The following is a 20,497-nucleotide window of genomic DNA, read 5'->3' as shown; positions in this document are numbered from 1 at the left end:
GGTGCAAGAGGTGACCTCAGACCAACAGAAAGAGAAAACAGACCCCAGGTCAAGGTCTTCTTGAGCCGTCCTTTAAGACCCGAGGATTAAACGGGCTGTGTAATCACAGATTTTTTGTGCAGACCAAACAGGGATGAAGATGCACAGAGAAGTGTGAACACTCAGTTTGGTAACCATGTGCAAAAATGCAGCATTTAAAGGCATGAAGGGCTAATGCATGAAAAGTTTTACATGTTAAGTTTATACATTTTGGATTTTTACAAAATTTCTATGATTTTATCTAAAATTGTTCACAATAATATTTTAAAGGAACTACATAAAAGGTGTTCAATTTGGTCACTTGTGATTTGGTTTGTTTTTGAGGGTTTTAATAAGGCATCAGTTTTAATTTCAGCTTACTTTATGACCAGGTAAAATCTCTCACTGGAGCTTTAATGGAACAGGCTCACCTTGAGTTTATTCTGACTGTTTCATGTCAGTTCTATCAGTAGTTACTACCCTCTACCTTAAGATCCTCTGAGATCTCTACCATTTGTATAAAGATGCAGCAGGCTAGAAACTGGTCATTTGCACTTTAAGAGCTTGAATTAAAAGCTGGATCATCTGTTAATGGAATATCAGAGATCTTAAGATCTTTTTTTCTTTTCATCTGGAGATTTCATTTTGTGACGCTGTGTCTTAGAAAAATGTAATAATCTTTGGGTTTTGCGTGAATAAACTGCAAAAGTAAGACAACTGTGGACCTCTTTTTTGTTTTTTGTTTTTTATTTTAAGTAAGAAGTGCTCTTTTTATTCTGTGATAATGAAACAAAATTAAGCAGAATAAAAATCCTGTTGAAAGCAAGATTTTCAGGATCAGGGCTTGATGTGATAATTAAGGAGGTTATGTTTTGAGGAAAGCTTGTTGGTCTGTCCGTCTGTTTGTTTGGGTGTTTGTCTGTGAACAACACAACTCAAAAAGTAAATTTTGAAATTTTAAGGAAATGTTCAAAATGCGATAAGGAAGGAGTTATTAAATTTCGGAGGTGATCCAAATCGTCGTCTGGATCCAGGACTGTTTTAAAGGATTCTTTATCATTGTGAGATAGGATCTTCACCATATGTATAACTCCATGGCAGAAGGTTGAATTGCTTTGCAAAACAATACAAGACAAGGCCACCATAATTTCTGACAGATGGAGAAGTAAAATCCAGATCCAGAATATGAATATGTGCTGGGTCATCATAATTTTTAACACCATCAGTAAACAAATTATCGTACAAACCTGCAACTAACACCAAATTGTAGCAGACAGGCTGCTGAAAGGGAGTATAACATTAAAGTAGGACTAAAGTGAGAATCGCAATATACTTGGTGGAGGTCTTCACGCTCTGAGTGCTTTTCTAGTTTTTTTGTTTCAGTTACATTCAACTGATTTATTTCCTTTTATTAATGTCTTCAAATGTCTTTTTTTGACCAAAAGACATTTGTTTGTAAGATTAATAAAACAGCAGATGACAACAGCTTTAATTGATTGTATTGAATGATAAATCCATTATCAAATAAGTTCTAGATCATTTTCAACAGATCAACAGATCAGCTGATAGTCTGAGACTATTAAGGAGTTAGGCAGTAAAGTGTCTCTTTGGAAAGAGATAATACAGCTCTTCATCTCTCAGCATGGGGTCATTTTCAGAGGGCCGACCCCCCGCTATCCCCTCGTGACCCCCTCTAGTCAAAGGTGATCACTGGGGAGTGAGAAAGAGAGGCGCTGATCGAATTTGATAATGAAGACGACCCCTCTAAGCTGCTTTGCTCCACATGTTCAAAATCTCTGCAACACTCAATAAACACTAGGAAGCCCCCCTCCCTGTCACTGCAACATTGTGTAGGTATTGATCCCTGCTAACTGGCTCCTTTCATACCTGGGGTCCGAGGCCCGGCCGGGGGAAATGCATTCTGACATGTGACGAGAGGAGCTTAACAGGCAAATGCAGCAGAGAAAGGATGGGCCTCTCAGTTTTTTTTTTGTTTTTCTTTTACACATCTGCTGAAGAAAGAAGAGAATTACAGCCACTGCACCTGCTGTTAAAGAGACATATAGACAGCAAGAGGCCTGGCACTGTACGGAGGAAAGTCTGTCACACTGTCAAAAACTGTTTGTGCTGCAGAGATGGAGGAAGTATACAGAAGAGAGAAAGTTAATAACACTGTGAAAACCTTTATCTTATTCTCTAGTCTTATAATTTATATTTCTTTATCAGAGCAGTCTCTACCTTCACTGTTGCCCAGCCCATCAGAGACACCTGTAAGACAAACAACAGAATTACACAATTTAAGTCAAACAACACATGAGAAAAATTTTCCAATACATGACACTTACTGGCAACATCTCTGGAGCTTGCTTGGCTTTCCCTCCAACATTTAAAGGGACTTTAAGGAATTTTATTTGCATAAAGAAACTGTCCTCTATTTTTGTTTTGGTAAGTAGTGCTTTCTAAGATTTCTCATTCTGCCTTCTTTAAGTAGTTTTTACATAGACGTGGTGTTACACATTTGTTATTGAGACGTTTCCCATATTGGAAATGCCCAATGTAACTGCAATCAATCTGATATGTTAATAAGGGGTGGGCCTATAACCTCCTCACTGACAGCTACAGTGTCCCCTTCTTGTCAGCCATAAAAATACTCTTAGGTTTAATATCTTTGAAACTAATGAATAAAAACAGTCACCCCATAAAGTTTTTGCTGATTGAGAATTTGGTTATTAATGTTGATTTTTGCTGTAAAGAGTGTTTTTTAAATGGATGTGTATGTGGTTCCTGGTGCTTCTGAAGCCAGCCTCAAGCAGCTTCTTTATTTTCAGAGCAGAGGGTGCTGCTCTGTTGGTGTTTTAAATGTTAAATATTGCTGTGAGATAACATACCGTATTTTCCGCACTACAAGGAGCTTCAGAGGGCCCACTTTCAATGAATGGCCTATTTGAAAACTGTTTTCATAGATAGGGCGCACCGCATTTTAAGGCGCATAGAGTAGAAGCTGTAGTAGTGGCTGGGGTTGCGTTATGCATCCACTAGATAGAGCTGCGCTAAAGGGAATGTCAACAAAACAGTCAAACTCAGGCTACACCCGAGCTGAGCCACACATTTTCCTATCCAACTATTTTCTGTGCCGTTTAAAAAAAAAAGTGTGTTGTAAAGACGAAGCCGTTTCTGCTGTCCACAAAAGCAGTTTCCAGATATCAGTTCAAATGCCAGACCTTTGGGGGCCGCTGTATTGCTCTAACAATAAACAAGAGAAGAAGCCCGAGCTAATGTTAGCACTTAGCAGAATTCCTCTTTACAGGTTCCACTGCTTACCGCTGTTACTCCGACGACGCCCCCTGACTACAGTAGCCATGATTAATCACTATCGATCCATATATAAGGCACATCGGATTATAAGGCACACTGTCGGCTTTTGGGAAAACTGAAGGCTTTTAGGTGCGCCTTATGGTGCAGAAAATACGGTAACTGAATGTAGATGTAGACATAAGCCCTGTTCCACCAAACAGTTCAGTTCAGCACGGCACGCACTTTACAGCGTTTCCACTGACTAATCCCGAGACGAGCTGTCCCACTTTTTGGCACCCTTCTGTAAGGGTGCCAGGCTAAACTGATCCGATCTTGGAAGGCGGAGCTACAACACTTCAGACCGCTATTATGTTACCGATTCGGCTGTCAGTGTCTGGCTTACACGCCACCTACCACGAGGGGGCACGGTTGGCTGTGGAAACACAAACAGGACCAAGCTTAACCGAGCCAACCCTTACCAAACTGTACTGATCTAAACCTGACTGTTTGGTGGAAACAGGACTGTAGAGGCTTCTAAATGAAGAATGAATACCATAGACTGTACAATATATGGATGCAGTCTCTATGATGTCACCCATCTGGTCCTGATACAGAGTAATGAAGCCTATTGTCAGCAGAAGCCATGTTGGTAAGGCTGACCCAAAAGATGGCTTTAAACCTCCTCACCAGCAGCTACAGAGTGCTAGACCTAGTCAGGTGAACTGTGCCTCTAGTTGGATAAACATGTAATCTTAACATCACTAATAACATGGTTTTGGATCCTGTAGAAGTTGGCTTTTTTGGCTTGGTGTGTGTGTGTGGTATCCCCCCCTGGATAAACACCTACCAGCTCTCAGTGGTCACAGACATTCAAAATGAAAATGTCAAACTGTCAGTTATGTTGTCAATGGACTCACGCCTAAAACTCCTTACCGGGGCTTTAAACTCTTCACTTGTACTTGGTCAGTGACTCACATGACAGGATTGTGGAGACATCAAAAACAGAACAACTTCTTTAAACTAATAGTTTTTAATAGAAAAGATAAACAACAAAAAAGGACAAATACAAAAAGGAAACTGCTTACAGCATATTTACAGCACTCAAAGCCTTTTTTCAGTCAATTTTAACATGAAACAGCACAAGTTAGCTGGTTCTAATTGTGATTATCGTGTGTATTTAACATCCCAATCCTAATTCCACAACACTAAACCTAGTTTTGTGTCATAATTAAGAAAAAAATGTCATACCTGCTGTCACAATGATACCTATGGATCTAATTCATGCAGGTGGTCAGTGTTTTTATCTGATCTACGAGTGTACAGTGATATATTTCATCAAGTAAATAGGTAGTAGCAGAGCCTTTTTGTATGATCAAGTATTATAGGATTAGTCAGGTTCAGGCCGACCAACAAACTCAATAAGAAATGCACCATAAACAGAGCATCAGTGGCAAGAAAACCAGGCGCTATGTGAAAAACACACAAGTGCATTTACAGACACTTGGACATGGATGTACTTAAACTGTACCTAAGAACAAGTCATGTGTCATACATTAGAAGTCGATGCTCTTTAACACAGATGAGGTACTCAGACTCAGGCCCTATAAAATAAGAGCGTTCTCTTTAGTGCAATTAAGGCTGGCAATGCAGCCTGGCATGAACATAATATTAATCATCATCATCATCATCATCATAAGTGGACAATGCCCTGACGTTTTAAGTCGATAGAAAGGTTTTATCCATAAAATGTTTGAGGCCTTAAAAGACACTGCTCAAATAAACAGAAAAAACGTTTAAAGTGACATTATTTAGAACAAAAATAACTTTAAGCAAATGAAAACACTGTTTGTTTGGGCTCCTATTGCTTTGAACGACAGTTTTTTATTCATCAGGCAGAAACATCCTCACTCTGACCTCTGAGAGCCTCCCCAACTTTTCTTTCTTCTTGTAGAAAATGTGAAGGCAGGAAGTTGGATGGTGGGAAAGTAGACTGGAGGGATCAGAGGTCATCTTTTGACCTTTGCATCCTCCTTAATCTTCCAAACCATCAGCTCCATGCAGGCAGATGCATCCTCACTGGAGTCGTGACCCGCCACTACAATCACAGGCACAGATGAGAGAGTATTAGATTTTATTTTCTTGAATAAGAAAAGAAACAGCAAGACAGTCACCAGCAGAACCATAGTTCTTGCTCTAGTTCATTCTGGAGTATTGTGTTGAAACGACAAAGAAACAGAATGACAGTGTCATTCCCAAAGCTGAAGCTTAGTCTTTTTCATTACCACTAATGGCACTGTTTAGTAACAGGATACAAAGAGGAAGTGCTGAGAAAAAAATACCACCATGCTCTTAAGCATCAGCTGCTTTAATAAAGACTTAGACACTGCTTTCATTACTCTCTGACAGAAAATAACACAAGAACACATTATACCGACAGAAACTGAGGCTTTCAAAAGCTTTGAGGTGTTCCAGCAAACTCTGCTTTGATAACAATGTTCAACCTTCAGCTGGCACAGGGCGTACAGGTGACATCTGCTGGTGAAATATGTGTAATGCAGTCAAATTCACAGCACCACACTGATTGAAAACATTGACACTGCTCATAGATATAACATAAAGCTCCATGTTTGTGAGTTTCACTTCATTTGGTAAAATAAAGTAGATTTATCTCTAGGTCCATATTATTACTTTTTGTTTACACTCTGTTATGGAGAAATACAGTTTGACTCCACTGGTTTCCAAAGACATTAATCAAACAAATTGAAACATTGATTGTGGGTGAGATTTAATGAGATGAATGCACTTGACTGCTATCCAACTGTAATTTTGTTAAAGCTTATTTATCTGAGCTCTGGACATTTGATTGTACAGGCTGAGCTTCAATAAAAATGTGCTTAACTAATAAAAATTACTGTTGAATGATTGATCAGTAAGTCTCTGCTTGTTTATGTTTTCATGGGATCTGACAGGAGTGGGTTACATGTGGAGATTATGGGATTACACTGTGGGGCATAAGTGTGCTTAGCATACGACTGAAGGGGTCTGTTTGTGTAACTGCGGCCATGTTAAAGTGACAGAGGATTATGTATTTATCTGTGTGTTAATGGGGATGAAATGCTTCAAAACCTTTATCCCAAAACCTAACAACATTTTCTCACAGCATGGGAAATCCAATGGATGCCAATATCTCTGAACCCGAAGTCTGTTTTTTTAAACCCTTTTTTAATCCCTCAACATTCTTACTTCACTGTCAGAAGACAAGATTATGAAATGTATAATCTTATATTTGCGTTATCAACACATACTCTACAACAATAATACATGAGCATAAGATTTATACAAAAAAAAATCTAATTTCAATTCTTGATGAATCAATAAAACAGCTGCTGACAGCTTTGTGTATTTTCTCACCGTTATCTTGAATGATGCGTTTAAGGTGATCCGCCATCAGGTTCCTCAAGGCCCGTTTGTAAGGCAGGCCGAGGCGGTGAGGGAACACGATGGCCGTGTCGACGACTGAACTGTGAATCAGCTGGAGGCGAGAGACGGACATCAAGAGAGTTCAGTCAAAGGTTATTTTTGTTTCAGCCCAGAAACAAGTAAGATAAACACACCATTCCTGCTGTTAGAGCAAGAACATAAATCCTGATCGTAATGATTTATCATTAGTAAAAGGTGCCAGTTTTCAAAACTTTCAGAATCAAGAAGCAAATCAGCAATCTAGAAGTATCTTCATAATTTGGATTTGGATAATTATAATTAGTCTGATCAGTTATACCTTCAGAGCGAGCAGGTCGCTCTCCAGGCTGTGTCCTATCAGGATGGATTCAGCGCTGAACATACTGAGCAGCACAGCCTGAACGTCTCGCAGACTGATGGTGGTGTTCTCCAAGTCCTCCTCCGTCACACCGGAAAACCTGAGCAGTAAAGTAAACACAGACTTCACAACAGACAACTTTGACTGTCTCAAACACAGATTTAAAAATGTACAAACAAGGTTTGGTTCAACATCACATATGACCAAAGCAGTGTGAAGCCACAGAGGACACACTCACCGTGTGTTGTAATCCACCACTTTGCTCTCCGGTTTGACAAACGTGTCATAGATGACGTTTAACTCAGAGTCAATGACAGTCACCCTCGTCAGGTCCAGGCCCTGTTTTGTGTAACACTGTAACACAGGAGAGCAAACACATAGTTAGCGTGACTGTTAGCTCAGAAATATGATACAATTACATGATACAAATGTTTTGGTTTCATTTTTGGGGAGCTGTCATGTCATCCATCTTTTGATACAATCAGTGATTGTTCCCATGTAAAATTTCGACAGTTTGAGGCTAATAGTGGTTTCAAAAAACAAAGCTTCTCCGTGGATCAACTTTTTTACATGGAGTTTATAAAAGAAGAGTCCATAGAGACGTATGTTCCTGTAATGAACTGTATTCAATAAGCAGGCTGTTATCTGGACAGATGCTAGTTTAAATCCTGAGCTTGGCAGTCCCCTCACTCTGGCGTCTCTCTATCAGTGCATATCCTCAAGATTCCTTTGGTGCGTATAACGTATAACGATGTGTAACGATGTGTACGATCCACACCAGTTAGTTGAGTTTTTCTCACCATCTCACAGTCCAAGGCAAACACTCCTCCGTTTCCATCTGGTGGGAGAGCCTTACTGAATGTTGCGACGTAGCCGTCTAATGACTCTTTGCGGCCGTCCTGAACGTGTTGCTGTAGGTAAAAAAAAAAGTTTTGGATCAGTGAATTTTTGATCAAAATGAGAATTTGAAAGAAGACAAAGTGGATTGACTGTGGTCATTCTACAAGTATGAGGCTGATCGTTATGGCCCGCTGTCTTTGTTTATCAAACACAGAAAATGTTAGCATTACTTTCTTCTATAGTAACAAATGCAATAACATATCCAAGAGATGAACAACATATATATATATATATATATATCACTAACAATAAAATCAATTGATATGTTGTGTTGAGTATTATGTGTGGAAAAGTGTTTTATTCGCTAAAAGGTACTGGTGCTGTTTTAAAACTACTAGGATTTTCTTCCCGTCTACAAGTTACACATTTCTAATTTCAAGTATTTGTCTTTTAAACATTGTCCTTATCTCTATCCCCTCAGCTCACTCAGCAGTGACACGAAACATTTTAAAAGCTCTCAAATGCAATGAAAAAGTAAAAAGCAAAGAAGATACCTTTGCAACTTGACAGCCCAGAGTGCCCACAGCTGCAGAACAGCAGCTGTAGTTTGTCTCCCATCCTCCGGCCACTGACAGAGAAATGCACAGTAAATGAACATAATAAATGAGGCTGGATGGACAGAGAGATCTGAAGGGTGTAAAAATGTGTGAAAATTGTGAATTATTTTTTTTAAAGTTAATTCAGACAAACTGACCTTTGTGTCTGCGCATCCGTCCCCAGTGAAAGGTACATTCTTCTTTCCGAACACAGCTGCCGTTGACATTGACTTTATACTCTGCTCCACATCGACAGCAGATCTTAGTGAAAGCTGGAAACATATTACAGAGTTGGAAGTGAGGAAACGCTGAGTCACACATACCAACGTCAATATGATTAAGTAATGGTCATTAAAAACCCGAGGGGGAACAGTTCTGCTGTGTAGTGACTTACGGTCTGTTGTTGGTTTTTTCTCAGGCACGTTGTAAAGAACAGCTCTCCCCGGAGCCTCTGGGTTTGGTCTCGGGTATCCGTGTTCCTGAAGCTGCTCATCCGTCATCAAGTAGGGCTTCAACTTCCTGTACAGTGTGGCTCCTGAAGTCAAAGTAACAGTGAAACAAATGTATGTATTAGGTTTTAAATTGGATCAGTTTTGCGTAATAAATCACAACGTACTTTCTACTATCACTTGATAAAAGTCCGTGAGGATCTTTAACTTATTCTTCCTGCTTATTAAAAATAATCTACAATCTTTGGGGAATAAACAAATAAACTCTGACAGCAGGCCAAGATGTCACAGAAATATCTGAACCATTTTATAAATGCTGCTTAACAACTCTTCAACACATCACTGAGCAGAGTTGAGATGACACATCTATTAAACACACGAGTCTTTTCATGTTCCCTTCTTTTTTCTTTTCTTCCTTGAGTCTCTTTTATAAAAGGTACAAGCGTTATTTTTATGTAGTGTGGGTTGCGATCAGTTGACAGAAAGGGAGCAAAAATAAGAACAAGGAAGTCTTAAAAAATATTTCTGCAGCAGCTCTAAAACCACTGATGAATAATGTTTCTCATTATCACTTTAACTTGTGTCTTACCTGTGAGTTTCTCTTCCTGCTGTTTCCCCGACCGGTTAATGGTGAAACTGGTTGTAGCAGCGAGTCGACCTCCTAAGACCTCTTCATGGGATTGAGCCTTTCTGTTAGCTGCTGATCCAGAATCCTCTGCAGAGAAGACGCCCACAAACACAGAAGTTACCCCTGCTTCCATAATGATCACAGAACACACGCAGAGCATCCAGCACATCTGGCACTTTTAACTTGTTATAAATGCAAAGCATCAAATACTGCATGAGTGTTACGTACTGGTGACAGGAGACGAACGGAAGCCACTCTTGCTACGGAGCTTCTTCAGGGTGTTGACAGCTACATTGAGGTAGATGTTCTTGCTGCTGCTGCGCTCGTACACCAGCTTCTCCTCGTCCAGAGCCTGGAATCATTATATTTCTCTCAGCTGCTTTTCTGTCACATCAACTTATGGAGGCATATTTCTTTGACTTGTTTGTTTGGGCATTAAAACAAACAATAATCCAGACCCTAGGCCCCCTTGTAAACCAAAACAGTTAAATTGGCACATTTATCATTTATCAGAGTCAGAAAGAAAGTGGGTTTCATTCCTACCATCTGGAAGGCCACCTCCTCCGATGAGCAAAACTTCACACACTCGTCGATGAAAGTGTTGAGGTAGCGCTGGCGGACATTGGTTGGAACTTTGGCCCCGAACTCAGTGGGGATGACAGGTCGCTTCAATGTACTGCTCTACATGTCAAAACACATGAAAACATTAAATCATAGAATTTTTGTCGGATGGTTTTTTAATTTTGTGGACTGAAGGATACCTTCATGGTGGGTGTGTGTGCCACCCTCTTGTGCATGACAGTGGATGTAGTCTTAGATAAGATTCCAGCGGTGGTTTGTGTTTTGATGGTCTGTTGGGATTGGCTGGAGGACAACCTCTGGCTAGCAGCTGGTTTGACATCTGCAGGATGTTTGAGGACAGGAAATGAATTTTACTTTTTAAACTTTAAGTACATTTGGAAAAGTCAACACAGAAAGCAGCATATTTTAAAAATAATAAAACAAAAGAGTTCTTCTTCAGTACAAAGTAGAGCCAACAATCATACTTGTTTTGGATGATGTTGTCTGTGGGTTTGGACGGTGTGCTATTCTCCTCTTCTCTCCAGAGAAGCCGGGGCTGGAGCTCTGCGAGGAAGCTTTGACTGTAGCAGAGAGTTGAGCAGCTTGCTCCTGGGCCATCTGCATACGGCGGTAACAGACCTCCTGAGCCGTGAGTCTTCTGTATGGCTGCACGACAGTCTTTGAAGGTGTATCAGTCTGATAAAAACAGAAAAACTTTTTTTCAGTGATGTATTATCTAGTCTTTCGTAGGCTACTCATACTGGTCATTAATTCAGTGGCTGTGGTAAAACCAAATAAAAAAAATAAGATCGCAATTACCCTTCAATTATGAGTAAGTACATATCCATATTTAAATGTTTGTATTCTAATGTTTAGATCTGAATGTTTCTACCTATGTGATTTCATTTCTGGAGATCTGGACTTCATGTCACAGGATGGTTATTTATATCCCCAAGTTGTTAAGTTACAAGTCAATCTTGTTTTTTCTACACAGCCAGGAAATTATTGCATTGCTTGAGCACAACAAGCTTTGTGTATTTAAGTTATGAAACACATTTATCTGCTCCAAGAGGAAAACCAGCATCGTTATCAAAGACAATGAGGAAATAAAACCTGACAAAACAGACACCAACTTGTTCTTATGGTAAAACTGGGTAAAAATGACACAAGGATGCATGTCCACGCTGGGTTTCATATGGTGAAAGCTAAAGTAACCTTATTCAACATTTTTATTTAAAGTTCTGCTTTTATAATCTTTCACTTTCAGTTTTACTTCACAGTGTCACACTCAGCTCTTAAATAGAGGTGGTGTTTCACTGGGGTTGAAACAGACTGTGTGGTACTGAGAACTTCTACTCACTCTGTTTAGATACGTGAGAGGGGAAGGACATTACACCACAACTGCAACACTATAAGAATATCCTGAAATATCACACTTGATTTTTTGATGATATTTTTACATAAGCAGTGTTGTTTAAATGTCGTTATAACCCCAGGAGTTTGACTTGCTGCTCTTGCTTCTTTTGGCATTCATTTGTGTGCTTCATGGCACAGGAAGTGAGCATTCAAAACAAAGGCCCACACAAACACACAGGAAGTTTTCCACAGCTGTGCAGGTTGAAAGAGAGTTCTCTGAGGAGAAACACTGATAAGTTTGCCTTAACGTAGAAGTAGCAAAACTACTCTAGAACAAAAAGAGGCAAGAGAGTCTTAATAGCAAAATACCTTTATCACCATCTGTTCATTTAGTAGAGTCCCTCTGACAAAGTTCTGTCATCACTCATTGCAAAAACTGAAATCTAAGTAAGTGTATAATTTGTCTTACTTTAAGCAATATTTACATGAAAAGTCCAGAAAAATGCCTATTTTAAGATGTTAAATTAAAAAATGGCACCTGAAGTGCTTGGAAGGGGTAAGAAAAATGTACCATTTAAGATTCTTGTATGAAGTCAAGCTCATTTTTTCTTTAAGTATTTTGAAATAAGACATTTTTCTGGATTTATCTGTGTGAGTGTGTCTCGTATAAGTCTGATAAGACAATTTCTTTGCTAAAAATAAAATACTCGCTTTTGTTTCAGTTTTAACAGTGTGGTCTCAGTATCAGTACTTCCTTTTAAACAGCTTCTACTGAATAAAACAATTTCTATACATTCAGCAGAATGTGTGAGATGTGAGATGAAGAATAACAGAAGTGAGAGAGACAAACATACGTTTCCTTTGGCAACACAATGGGACACTCTCTTCTTTTGACCAGGAAAGAGAGTGGTTAAAGTGCTCTCTGTGTTTTTATCCTCCTCTAACTCCATGGAAGGCTGAGGGAGCAAACAAAGCACATTTATTAATTCATACAAGTTAGTTTGTACAAAGTACACACACAAAAACTCAGAACACAACACGTGGCTGTTATAAAAGGTGAGAAACGATGAAAGTACCTGTTTAGCTTGCCTTCCCTTGTCTTCCCTCTTCACATCCTTGGACTCATTGAAGATCCGTAAGCACTCCTCCATGGGATCTGAATCAAAGTCCAGTTCGTCTTGGAAACTGGAGAAGTCAATCCCAACACTGTCCGGTTTGCTCTTACATGCCCCCCTGTCGTCAACACCATCATCACCCTCTTCATCAGAGGAAGAAGGAGTCAGCTCTGATGCTTTCCTTTTTGTGAGACGTCCCCTCTTTAAGGCATCAGCAGATTTTCTAACCAGTACTTCATCTTCCTCATCATCTGAATCATCAATCACTATCGGATCAGCATCATCTGGACTCTCATCTCCAAACAGATCAACATGGCTGAGACTCAGGCTTCGATGTTTACTTTCTTTACTCTTCCCGTTTGAAGAGCTGTTGTTTTGCTTCAACTTCTCTTTACTGTTATGAGAACTGCTCTTACTAAAACTACTGCTACCAGAACTGTTTTTGATTATTTTCTTCCTATCTTTTTCTCTTCTGCTACTGTCAAGTTTACCATTTTTGTTTTGGTGATCTTTAGATTTCCTGTGGTCCTTCTCCTTGTCTGACATCTTGGGTTTTTTGCTTTCACTCACACCACTTTCTGAATCTCTGTCTCGCTTGCTTGAGTCTGTTTTTACTTTTTCCACAGCTTTGACCTTACCATCACTTCTCTTTTCTTCCCCGCCTTCCCTCTGAGCTTTATCAGAGGTTTTAGTCTTCATTGTGTTTTTCCTGTCATCTCTTTTTCCATGACTCTTGTTTTCCTTCTTTGCAGAGTCCTGGTTTGAGTTCTTTATTGACCCTTTTTCTCTACTACTGCTGTTCACGCTCTTACTACTACTTGATTTGTTCACTTCCTTTGCAGCTTTCTGAACTTTCTCAGATTTGCCGCTTTTCTCATCAACAGTTTGACTTGCTGCCTTCTTTTTCTCTGTGATGTCCTTTCGCTTCACATATTCCAGGACATCTGAGTCCTCTGCAGAGTCCTCTTTATTCCTCTGCGTCAGTGCATTTAGTGAGCTTTCAGTCCTCTCTTTTCTCTCCTTCACAGATACATCCCTAAGTGACCCAGAGTTGCCCTTTCTCAGTTGGACATTACTAAGCGAGGTGGGTCGATATTCTGTTCCAGAGCTCTCCTCATCAGACTCTGAGACAGTGTACTTTTTAGAGTCCACACCACCTTGTTGTGCTTTTTTTGCAGTCACAACGTACTCCTCAGTCAGCGGGTTGGGTCCATGAAGACTGTGAGTTTTGACAGCTTCCTCTTCTCTTTTACCTTTCACTGCTATTCCAGCTGTATAATTAGACAGGGGGTCGTATTCCATATCCGTTGATGGTCTAGAATTGTCCAAGGTGTATTTACACTTTGAGGAGGGTGAACTGCTGGAGTATTTTGGGCTGGGTGGGGGAGATGGGGGTTGGTGTGTGTGTATACGAGATGGAGCCTTTTTCACTGCAGTAGGAACATACTCCATGGAGTTAGCGAGGTTCCCCTGCTTGTCCGTGTCCAAGGTGTACTTGCTGCTGCTCGGGGTGGGATTATAATCCGCTGATGTCATCTGATAACTCCCAGGGTCATAGGCCATATGTGAGGGTAGAGCTTTACTTTTAACGGCACTAGATGAAGACACTCCTCTGCTTTTGCTGGGGTCATATGGTTCTTCCCCGATCCGAGAGAGCTTCCTCTTCTCTCTCTCCACTTCACTGCGGACCTCCTCGATGGCTTTGTTGACAATCTCCAAAGCACCACTGAGGTCTCCAGAAGCTTTCTTTCCATTTTGCTGATCCTGGGGCTTCACAACTTCTGGGTTGAAGGGATCATAACCCTGGTCTGTAGAGAGAGTAAAAGATAATCAGATGTAGTAAAATGACATAAAATGACTAATTTCACTGATTTGCTTTTTAGGGATGCACTTTGAGCAGCCCCATCCAACGATGTATGCATCAGATATTCTGGTCACTGGGTTAAAAAAGTTGTTTCTTTTTGAAGTAACAAGGAGGATAATGGTAAATACACACATACGTACGAACAAATGGTTCAATACAGCTGAAACCAGCTGGAGGGTTTGGCACTTAAATTTTCTAAAAGCTGCTGTGAAGATTAACAAAAACATATACATCATATACAACAATCAAAGACTTTGGAGTGTCTAGATAAATTGAATGCACGAGAAATCTCTTCATGTTAGACAGCCAGCAAAAATTAAGGGGAAAAATCAGTCAAACAACAGATATTGAATTTTAAGGGTTACTGTGTGGTGAATGGTAAAAATTCATGGACTACAGACAGGGAAAATTGTGCTACCTTAGTTTCAAACATGCGTGAACTGTCTTTAGTTTCATTCTGCATGTGGAGTGACTGTACTTTGTGCAGCTAACAATGTCTACTTCTACTATTTAATTTAGTGTTTCAATGAATATTACGTTATTCTCTTAAAACTTCCAAATAAATCTGGTAAGTTTGGCTTGTTTAGGTCTTCTTCGGCCGCTATTAATTGTCATAAGAAACTGACACTGCATTGGCCGTTAGCGTTGGGATCTATTCACGCAGTCAATTTCAGCTAGAAGTTAGGATAACTGACTTCGAAGCTCTGCTAACCGTTAACCATTTGGTATAGTCCAAAACACGTCCTGACAACCGTCAACTCTTCACTACATTAAATGATGGTTGCACCTTTCTGTGCAGACTGAAGATCCCTTTGCTTCTTAACGTCAGCCGAAGCTCCGTATAAAGACCGTCTCTGCTGGCTGTGCCTGAAGTGACAGTACGGTCTGTTGCACCCATTTTTGCTGCCTTTGCTCTCGCTGTGTTCCGTGTAAAACGGACAGTCAATCCCTCGGAAAAAGCCGGTGTTCCTTAACATTATCCTCGGGTGTTCCTCTCATGCCAGCACAGAAAAGCTCCGTCGTTTGTCTGCGCAGTTTCTATCGCAGAGGAAAGGCTTGTATGAGCTTGTAGGAACAATAACAACGTTTCTACGACGCCATGTTGGTTCGGCGAGAGGTGGAAAGTCTCGCGTGAGTTCATACTTTCGCGTTGTGGCTCATTGCGTCATGGGGTGAAAGTTAACGTTCCGGATGGAAGTTGAATATCAAGATATTTACAGGAGACAGTTTAAGTTGTGTAATATTAAAAGAATCTTACATTTTCACTTATAGGGAAAAAAATGCTATGCTTGAACGCAAGCAAACAGACCCTGACTCACTGGAGGATTTATATTAACCAGTTTATAATTTGTAATAAAAAGCTAGATGGCTGCTGGCCAGACACGTTATTTCTGAAGGTCGAAATCGCCCTGTACATTTTGTTATATGAGCATTCAAAGTTTAAGAACTTTGCAAACTCAAATAAATGACAAGATTTAAATTATTTTATTTCAAATGAGTCCAAAGAAGAAAGGCAACTTTATTATTATTATTATTATTATACATTATATAGCACAAGGCAACTTGATAACTGCGTCTCAATTTGCAGACTTCTATACTTACCATTTTGTCATAGTCACACTGTTAGTATGGAAAACATAGTGCACTTTGAGTACTCAGCTGGCAGAGTCAGAAAGGTCAAAAAGTTGAGCGTGCAACACAGGCTGGACACTTCTCACCCTCAATGGTCACCACCTTGTACAGTCATGGTCTACACACACAGTGGAAAAGGCGGGGATTGCTCGAACTACGGTTGCAAGTACTTGAGAGAAGATCACCTGTGAGCAGTTTTAACATGTAAAATCGTTCCCAGCTAGTGCGAAGTGGCAGCGCCTTATTTGAGAAAACATACTTTGAAAAAGAAAACAAAACGCACTGCACTGGCAACTACAAGTACTCTACGTGTACTTCAGTGTATTCATACAAGTATTCCATTAGACACATAACATATACTTTAAATAAACAGTGATTTAACATTTGAAGCATTAAACATTTAATTAAAAAACAAGATCAAAAACACATTAAATTCAAAAGTAACCTGTATATAAAAGATAGAGAAACATGAGACAAGCACAAGTAAAAACCAAGTACAAAAAAATAGTCGTTGTGTGAAATGACCTGGAAAGGAAAGCAAAGTTAGTCAGTTCATATACAGACAGTGTAGTTCAACATTAACCAACTGGTGCTGATTAGCAGAGGTTGATAACTTTAAAACTCAGTGGCTCATTGCTTCATTCAGTGCTTCATTTACCGTATCGCCACCTGATTAATTCCCCAGTACCTAATAACTTACAGATAACCTGACTAGTACTTAAACCATCAGTTGAAAGTTTAAAAGTGCTCGCCTGCAGCGTTTTGTGATACCTACCTTCAGCTGCGGTGTCCAACGTCATGCTAGCACGTGCCAGGCTTTTATGAACTCCGCTCAAACACGTGATCCAATTAGCTCCAGGCATAATCATTATGATCCACAGGTGTGCTGGGAAGGTGAGGTGATACTTTGCACTCTCTTTTTCAGAGCATATTTTCACGCTGAGACGGAGCACTGGCGGGTATGCCAAGATTGAGATTGACAAGTTTCAAACACGTTTGGGAGAAAAGCATATGAGGTTATCTTTTTCCTTTGTGTGTGTGTGTGTGTGTGTGTGTGTGTGTGTGTGTGTGTGTGTGTGTGTGTGTGTGTGTGTCTATATATATATATATATATGTGTGTGTGTGTGTGTGTGTGTGTGTGTGTGTGTGTGTGTGTGTGTGTGTGTGTGTGTGTAATGTCATGTAATGTAAAAAGAGTATTTAAGTGGTTAAATATTTGTTTAGCTGAAAGGTTAAGTAGTCTTGGGCACAGATACAATAGAATAGGATAGGATAGAATAGAATAGAATAGAATAGAATAGAATAGAATAGAATAGAATAGAATAGAATAGAACTTTATTGTCATTGTAACAAGTACAACGAAATTTAAGTCACAGCAGCAATCAAGAAAACAAAAGTAAAAAAGTGTAGAGAAAGTGCAAAAAGGTCCATAAGAAAATAGGTGATGACAGCTTCTCTATCATTCTCCAGTTCAGCCAGCCTCCACCTCCACAGGGTCCAGGACTGAGCTTCTTCAGTCATGCTCCATCTCTGTCTCCTGTATCCTGTCTGCTCACAGCAGGTGAAGCTCTTTCAATGTGGCGTTGGTGTCTGATGTTAGCTCCGTTAGCCATATCTGTGAATAGCATGATGCTACTCTGCCTTCTGGCATTCCCTTTGTTGCTGGGTTAGCACAGCTAGCCCGTCCATCTTATTGGAGATAGATCTTACGTTCCCAATAATGATGGATGGAAGGACAGGTCCATGTCGTCACTTCTTAGCTCACACCTGAGAACCAGCACGTCGTCCTCACCTCCTTCTCCTCGCCATGTGGGAAGACATCAGGCCTTACACCAGTTAGCATTGACATGCTACAGGCTGCTAACAGTTCACATGTAGGCTCTCCAGACAAACACAGGAGAAAAAGTAGTAAAAATATCGCTGGAGCCACAAAAAGTTTGGTGTCCATTATCAACAAATGAGCCATACAAAGTAATGATCCACTCCAAATACAAAGATTACGAAAAAGAGACGAAAATTTTCAAGAAACGGACAAAGAAGAGAGACCTGCTGCAAAAGGCAGCCGTAGTCAACAGGGCTGCGCCTAGCAAACAACCAAGATACTCAATATATTATTATAATTAAACAACACATTTTATTCATATTACAAAGCAAACATTATTCACCAAAATTTTAAAAGCCAAGAGTAGATGTCTTTAATGTTATACTGTAGGCTGCTCTGACCTCAGAGCATGGCATAATGAGCTGGTGATCCTCCTTTAAGCACAACTTTATTAAACAGTAAAAGTCTCAAGGAAGTTTGTGGTTGTGGAAAACAAGTGGGGTTCAAAGAGTATGTAGCTGAAACGAGAGGTTCCAAAGACATCACCATTGATTGAGAAATTTTTGAGCTGTAAACCATGTTGCAATCAGAAGGACAACATAAAGTCTGAAAAGGTGAACACAACAACCCATGTTAAGTTAAAAAGAGGAAAATAAGAGATCAAAGCACAATTTTACAGGGTAATCATTTGAATAAAATATTATCCGTCAAACAAACAAGAATAGCTAAAGCTAAATCTTTTCTAAAGAAAGGCTTATTTCAGTCTTAAATGTCTTCATGCACTCAGTGCAGAAACTGAGTTCTTTGACCCAATTCAGCTGTAAGAATTTGATCTCATGACTTATAAGCTCATGATCAGCAGCTCTCACAAGGAGGATTTGTTTCCCTCCTGCTTTATACAACATTTTGATGAAGTCAAATTCAAACTGAAATGAAAAGTTATTCCTAAACATTTGGTTGGAACACATGAACCATTTGCCAGAGCACATGGTAAAACTAGCCAGATCGTAATAAAATAATTTATTACATCCAGCAAATGAATAAGAACTTTGATCACTTGCAAGTACAGCAACATTATCAGCTGGAAGTACTTCAGTGGCAAAAGAAAAATGACCCATGAAATGCCTAACTTTGTTAGTGTTGGTCTAATGTAGCTGTGGTATTTGTGGTATATCTTACCACTTCAGATACAGCACAGGTTCCAGTTACATTTACAAAGATTCTGTGGATTATTTTCTATTACTGCCATGTGTGAAACATTTATCTTTGAAAAGTCCACTCATGATCTCAGACAAACCCTTGTGGTCCCAACGCTACCAATGCATTCTTCTGTTCATCTTGGGTTTTCGTTTATCAGTAGATCATGAGAGCATAAACTGAACACAGATGAAAACAATTAAATTTCTCTTAAATATTCAGACCCAAAACATAAAGTTACATTGTTATCAGAGACCACAAGGGATATGACAAAACTGTACCTAAAATGTCCGGAAAAAAAAATAAAAAATATAAAAATTAAATAAAAATAAATAAATAAATAATAATAATAATTGTTTTTTTTAGTCCAGACAGCACGAGTGAATGTACTTAGTAGAAGCAAAGCCCCACTAGAGGGAGACAAATACCTGGGAGGTTGCCCAAATGTCACGTGAGCCCTGCAAACTGTACAAAAAACAAGTTGCTGTTGCATCATTTCATTACATCCTGCCTTATGACGTCTAGAGCGCAGAAATAGAAATTATGCAAGATTTTTTCCCCTTTCGGCTATTTTTTAGATGAAAATCTCAGTGCAGAGTTCAGCTAATAAAGATTTAACAGTTGTTTTTAGGATTTATTATATAATATGTGATTATTTTGTAAAATGAGAACTCTGATGGCATATTTTTGAGTGGATTCATGCTGGATATTTGAATTTGTAAATTTAGATTTATTATCTTGTTTTTTAGTTGTCAGTATTAAACTTTTAATGGATTATCATCGTGATAATAAATACAGGATTGGATGACCAAAATATTTACTTTTCATTGTCACAGCTTTTGAAATTTGGCATATTTAAAGTGAAAAAATTTGCATTATATGTTCTTGAGAGTGTGCAATTTTAGTGTTGTATTAAAAAGGTAGAAAGAGATAGCCGTTTATTTTTAAATTTGTTGTTGATGTCAAGAAAAGAGGAAAAATGAATCATTTGTCCCTGCTGCATTTTTTAATGTCATGATTTCTTTGTCATTAGCAAAGCAGCCTTTGACCAAACCAGTGTCACTTTAAGGTAATGTTTCATTAGACGATATTTTGGTCTACACAGCTGGATTTTATCCACAGGATGTCAGATCTAAACATACAGCCCTGTTGAAAAGATGCACCAGCAGCATTTCGTTAATTCAGCAGAAGTGGTGTAGTTGCATTTCCAGGGACATCATGAGGTGGCAGATGGAGCTGCAGCTCTTGCAGTAGGTTGCATCAGTCTTGTCAGACCCGTCTCGTGGAGCTTTGGAGAGTCCCCCTCCA

At 39.4% G+C, this 20,497-nt stretch overlaps 1 protein-coding gene across 1 annotated transcript; it reads right to left on the bottom strand.

Annotated features, from left to right (window-relative positions):
• Positions 1-4,323: 4,323 nt before the first annotated feature.
• rexo1 (REX1, RNA exonuclease 1 homolog) lies at positions 4,324-15,685 on the bottom strand. The gene is made up of 16 exons (XM_074668689.1): positions 15,326-15,685; positions 12,636-14,482; positions 12,414-12,515; positions 10,689-10,899; positions 10,404-10,543; positions 10,186-10,323; positions 9,871-9,994; positions 9,604-9,729; positions 8,960-9,100; positions 8,724-8,837; positions 8,524-8,597; positions 7,930-8,040; positions 7,368-7,483; positions 7,091-7,229; positions 6,724-6,844; positions 4,324-5,407 (listed from the first exon to the last, which is right to left on the bottom strand). The coding sequence occupies exons 1-16, from the start codon at positions 15,513-15,515 to the stop codon at positions 5,319-5,321; spliced, it is 3,783 nt and encodes a 1,260-aa protein (XP_074524790.1). The 5' UTR covers positions 15,516-15,685; the 3' UTR covers positions 4,324-5,318.
• Between the last annotated feature and the right edge of the window lie 4,812 nt (positions 15,686-20,497).

This window comes from Halichoeres trimaculatus, unplaced genomic scaffold (assembly GCF_033239565.1).
Source record: "Halichoeres trimaculatus isolate MK-OKI-2021-1 unplaced genomic scaffold, fHalTri1.1 fHalTri1_scaffold_4, whole genome shotgun sequence".
NCBI lineage: Eukaryota > Metazoa > Chordata > Actinopteri > Labriformes > Labridae > Halichoeres > Halichoeres trimaculatus.
This window is presented reverse-complemented; position numbering and strand designations above follow the sequence as displayed.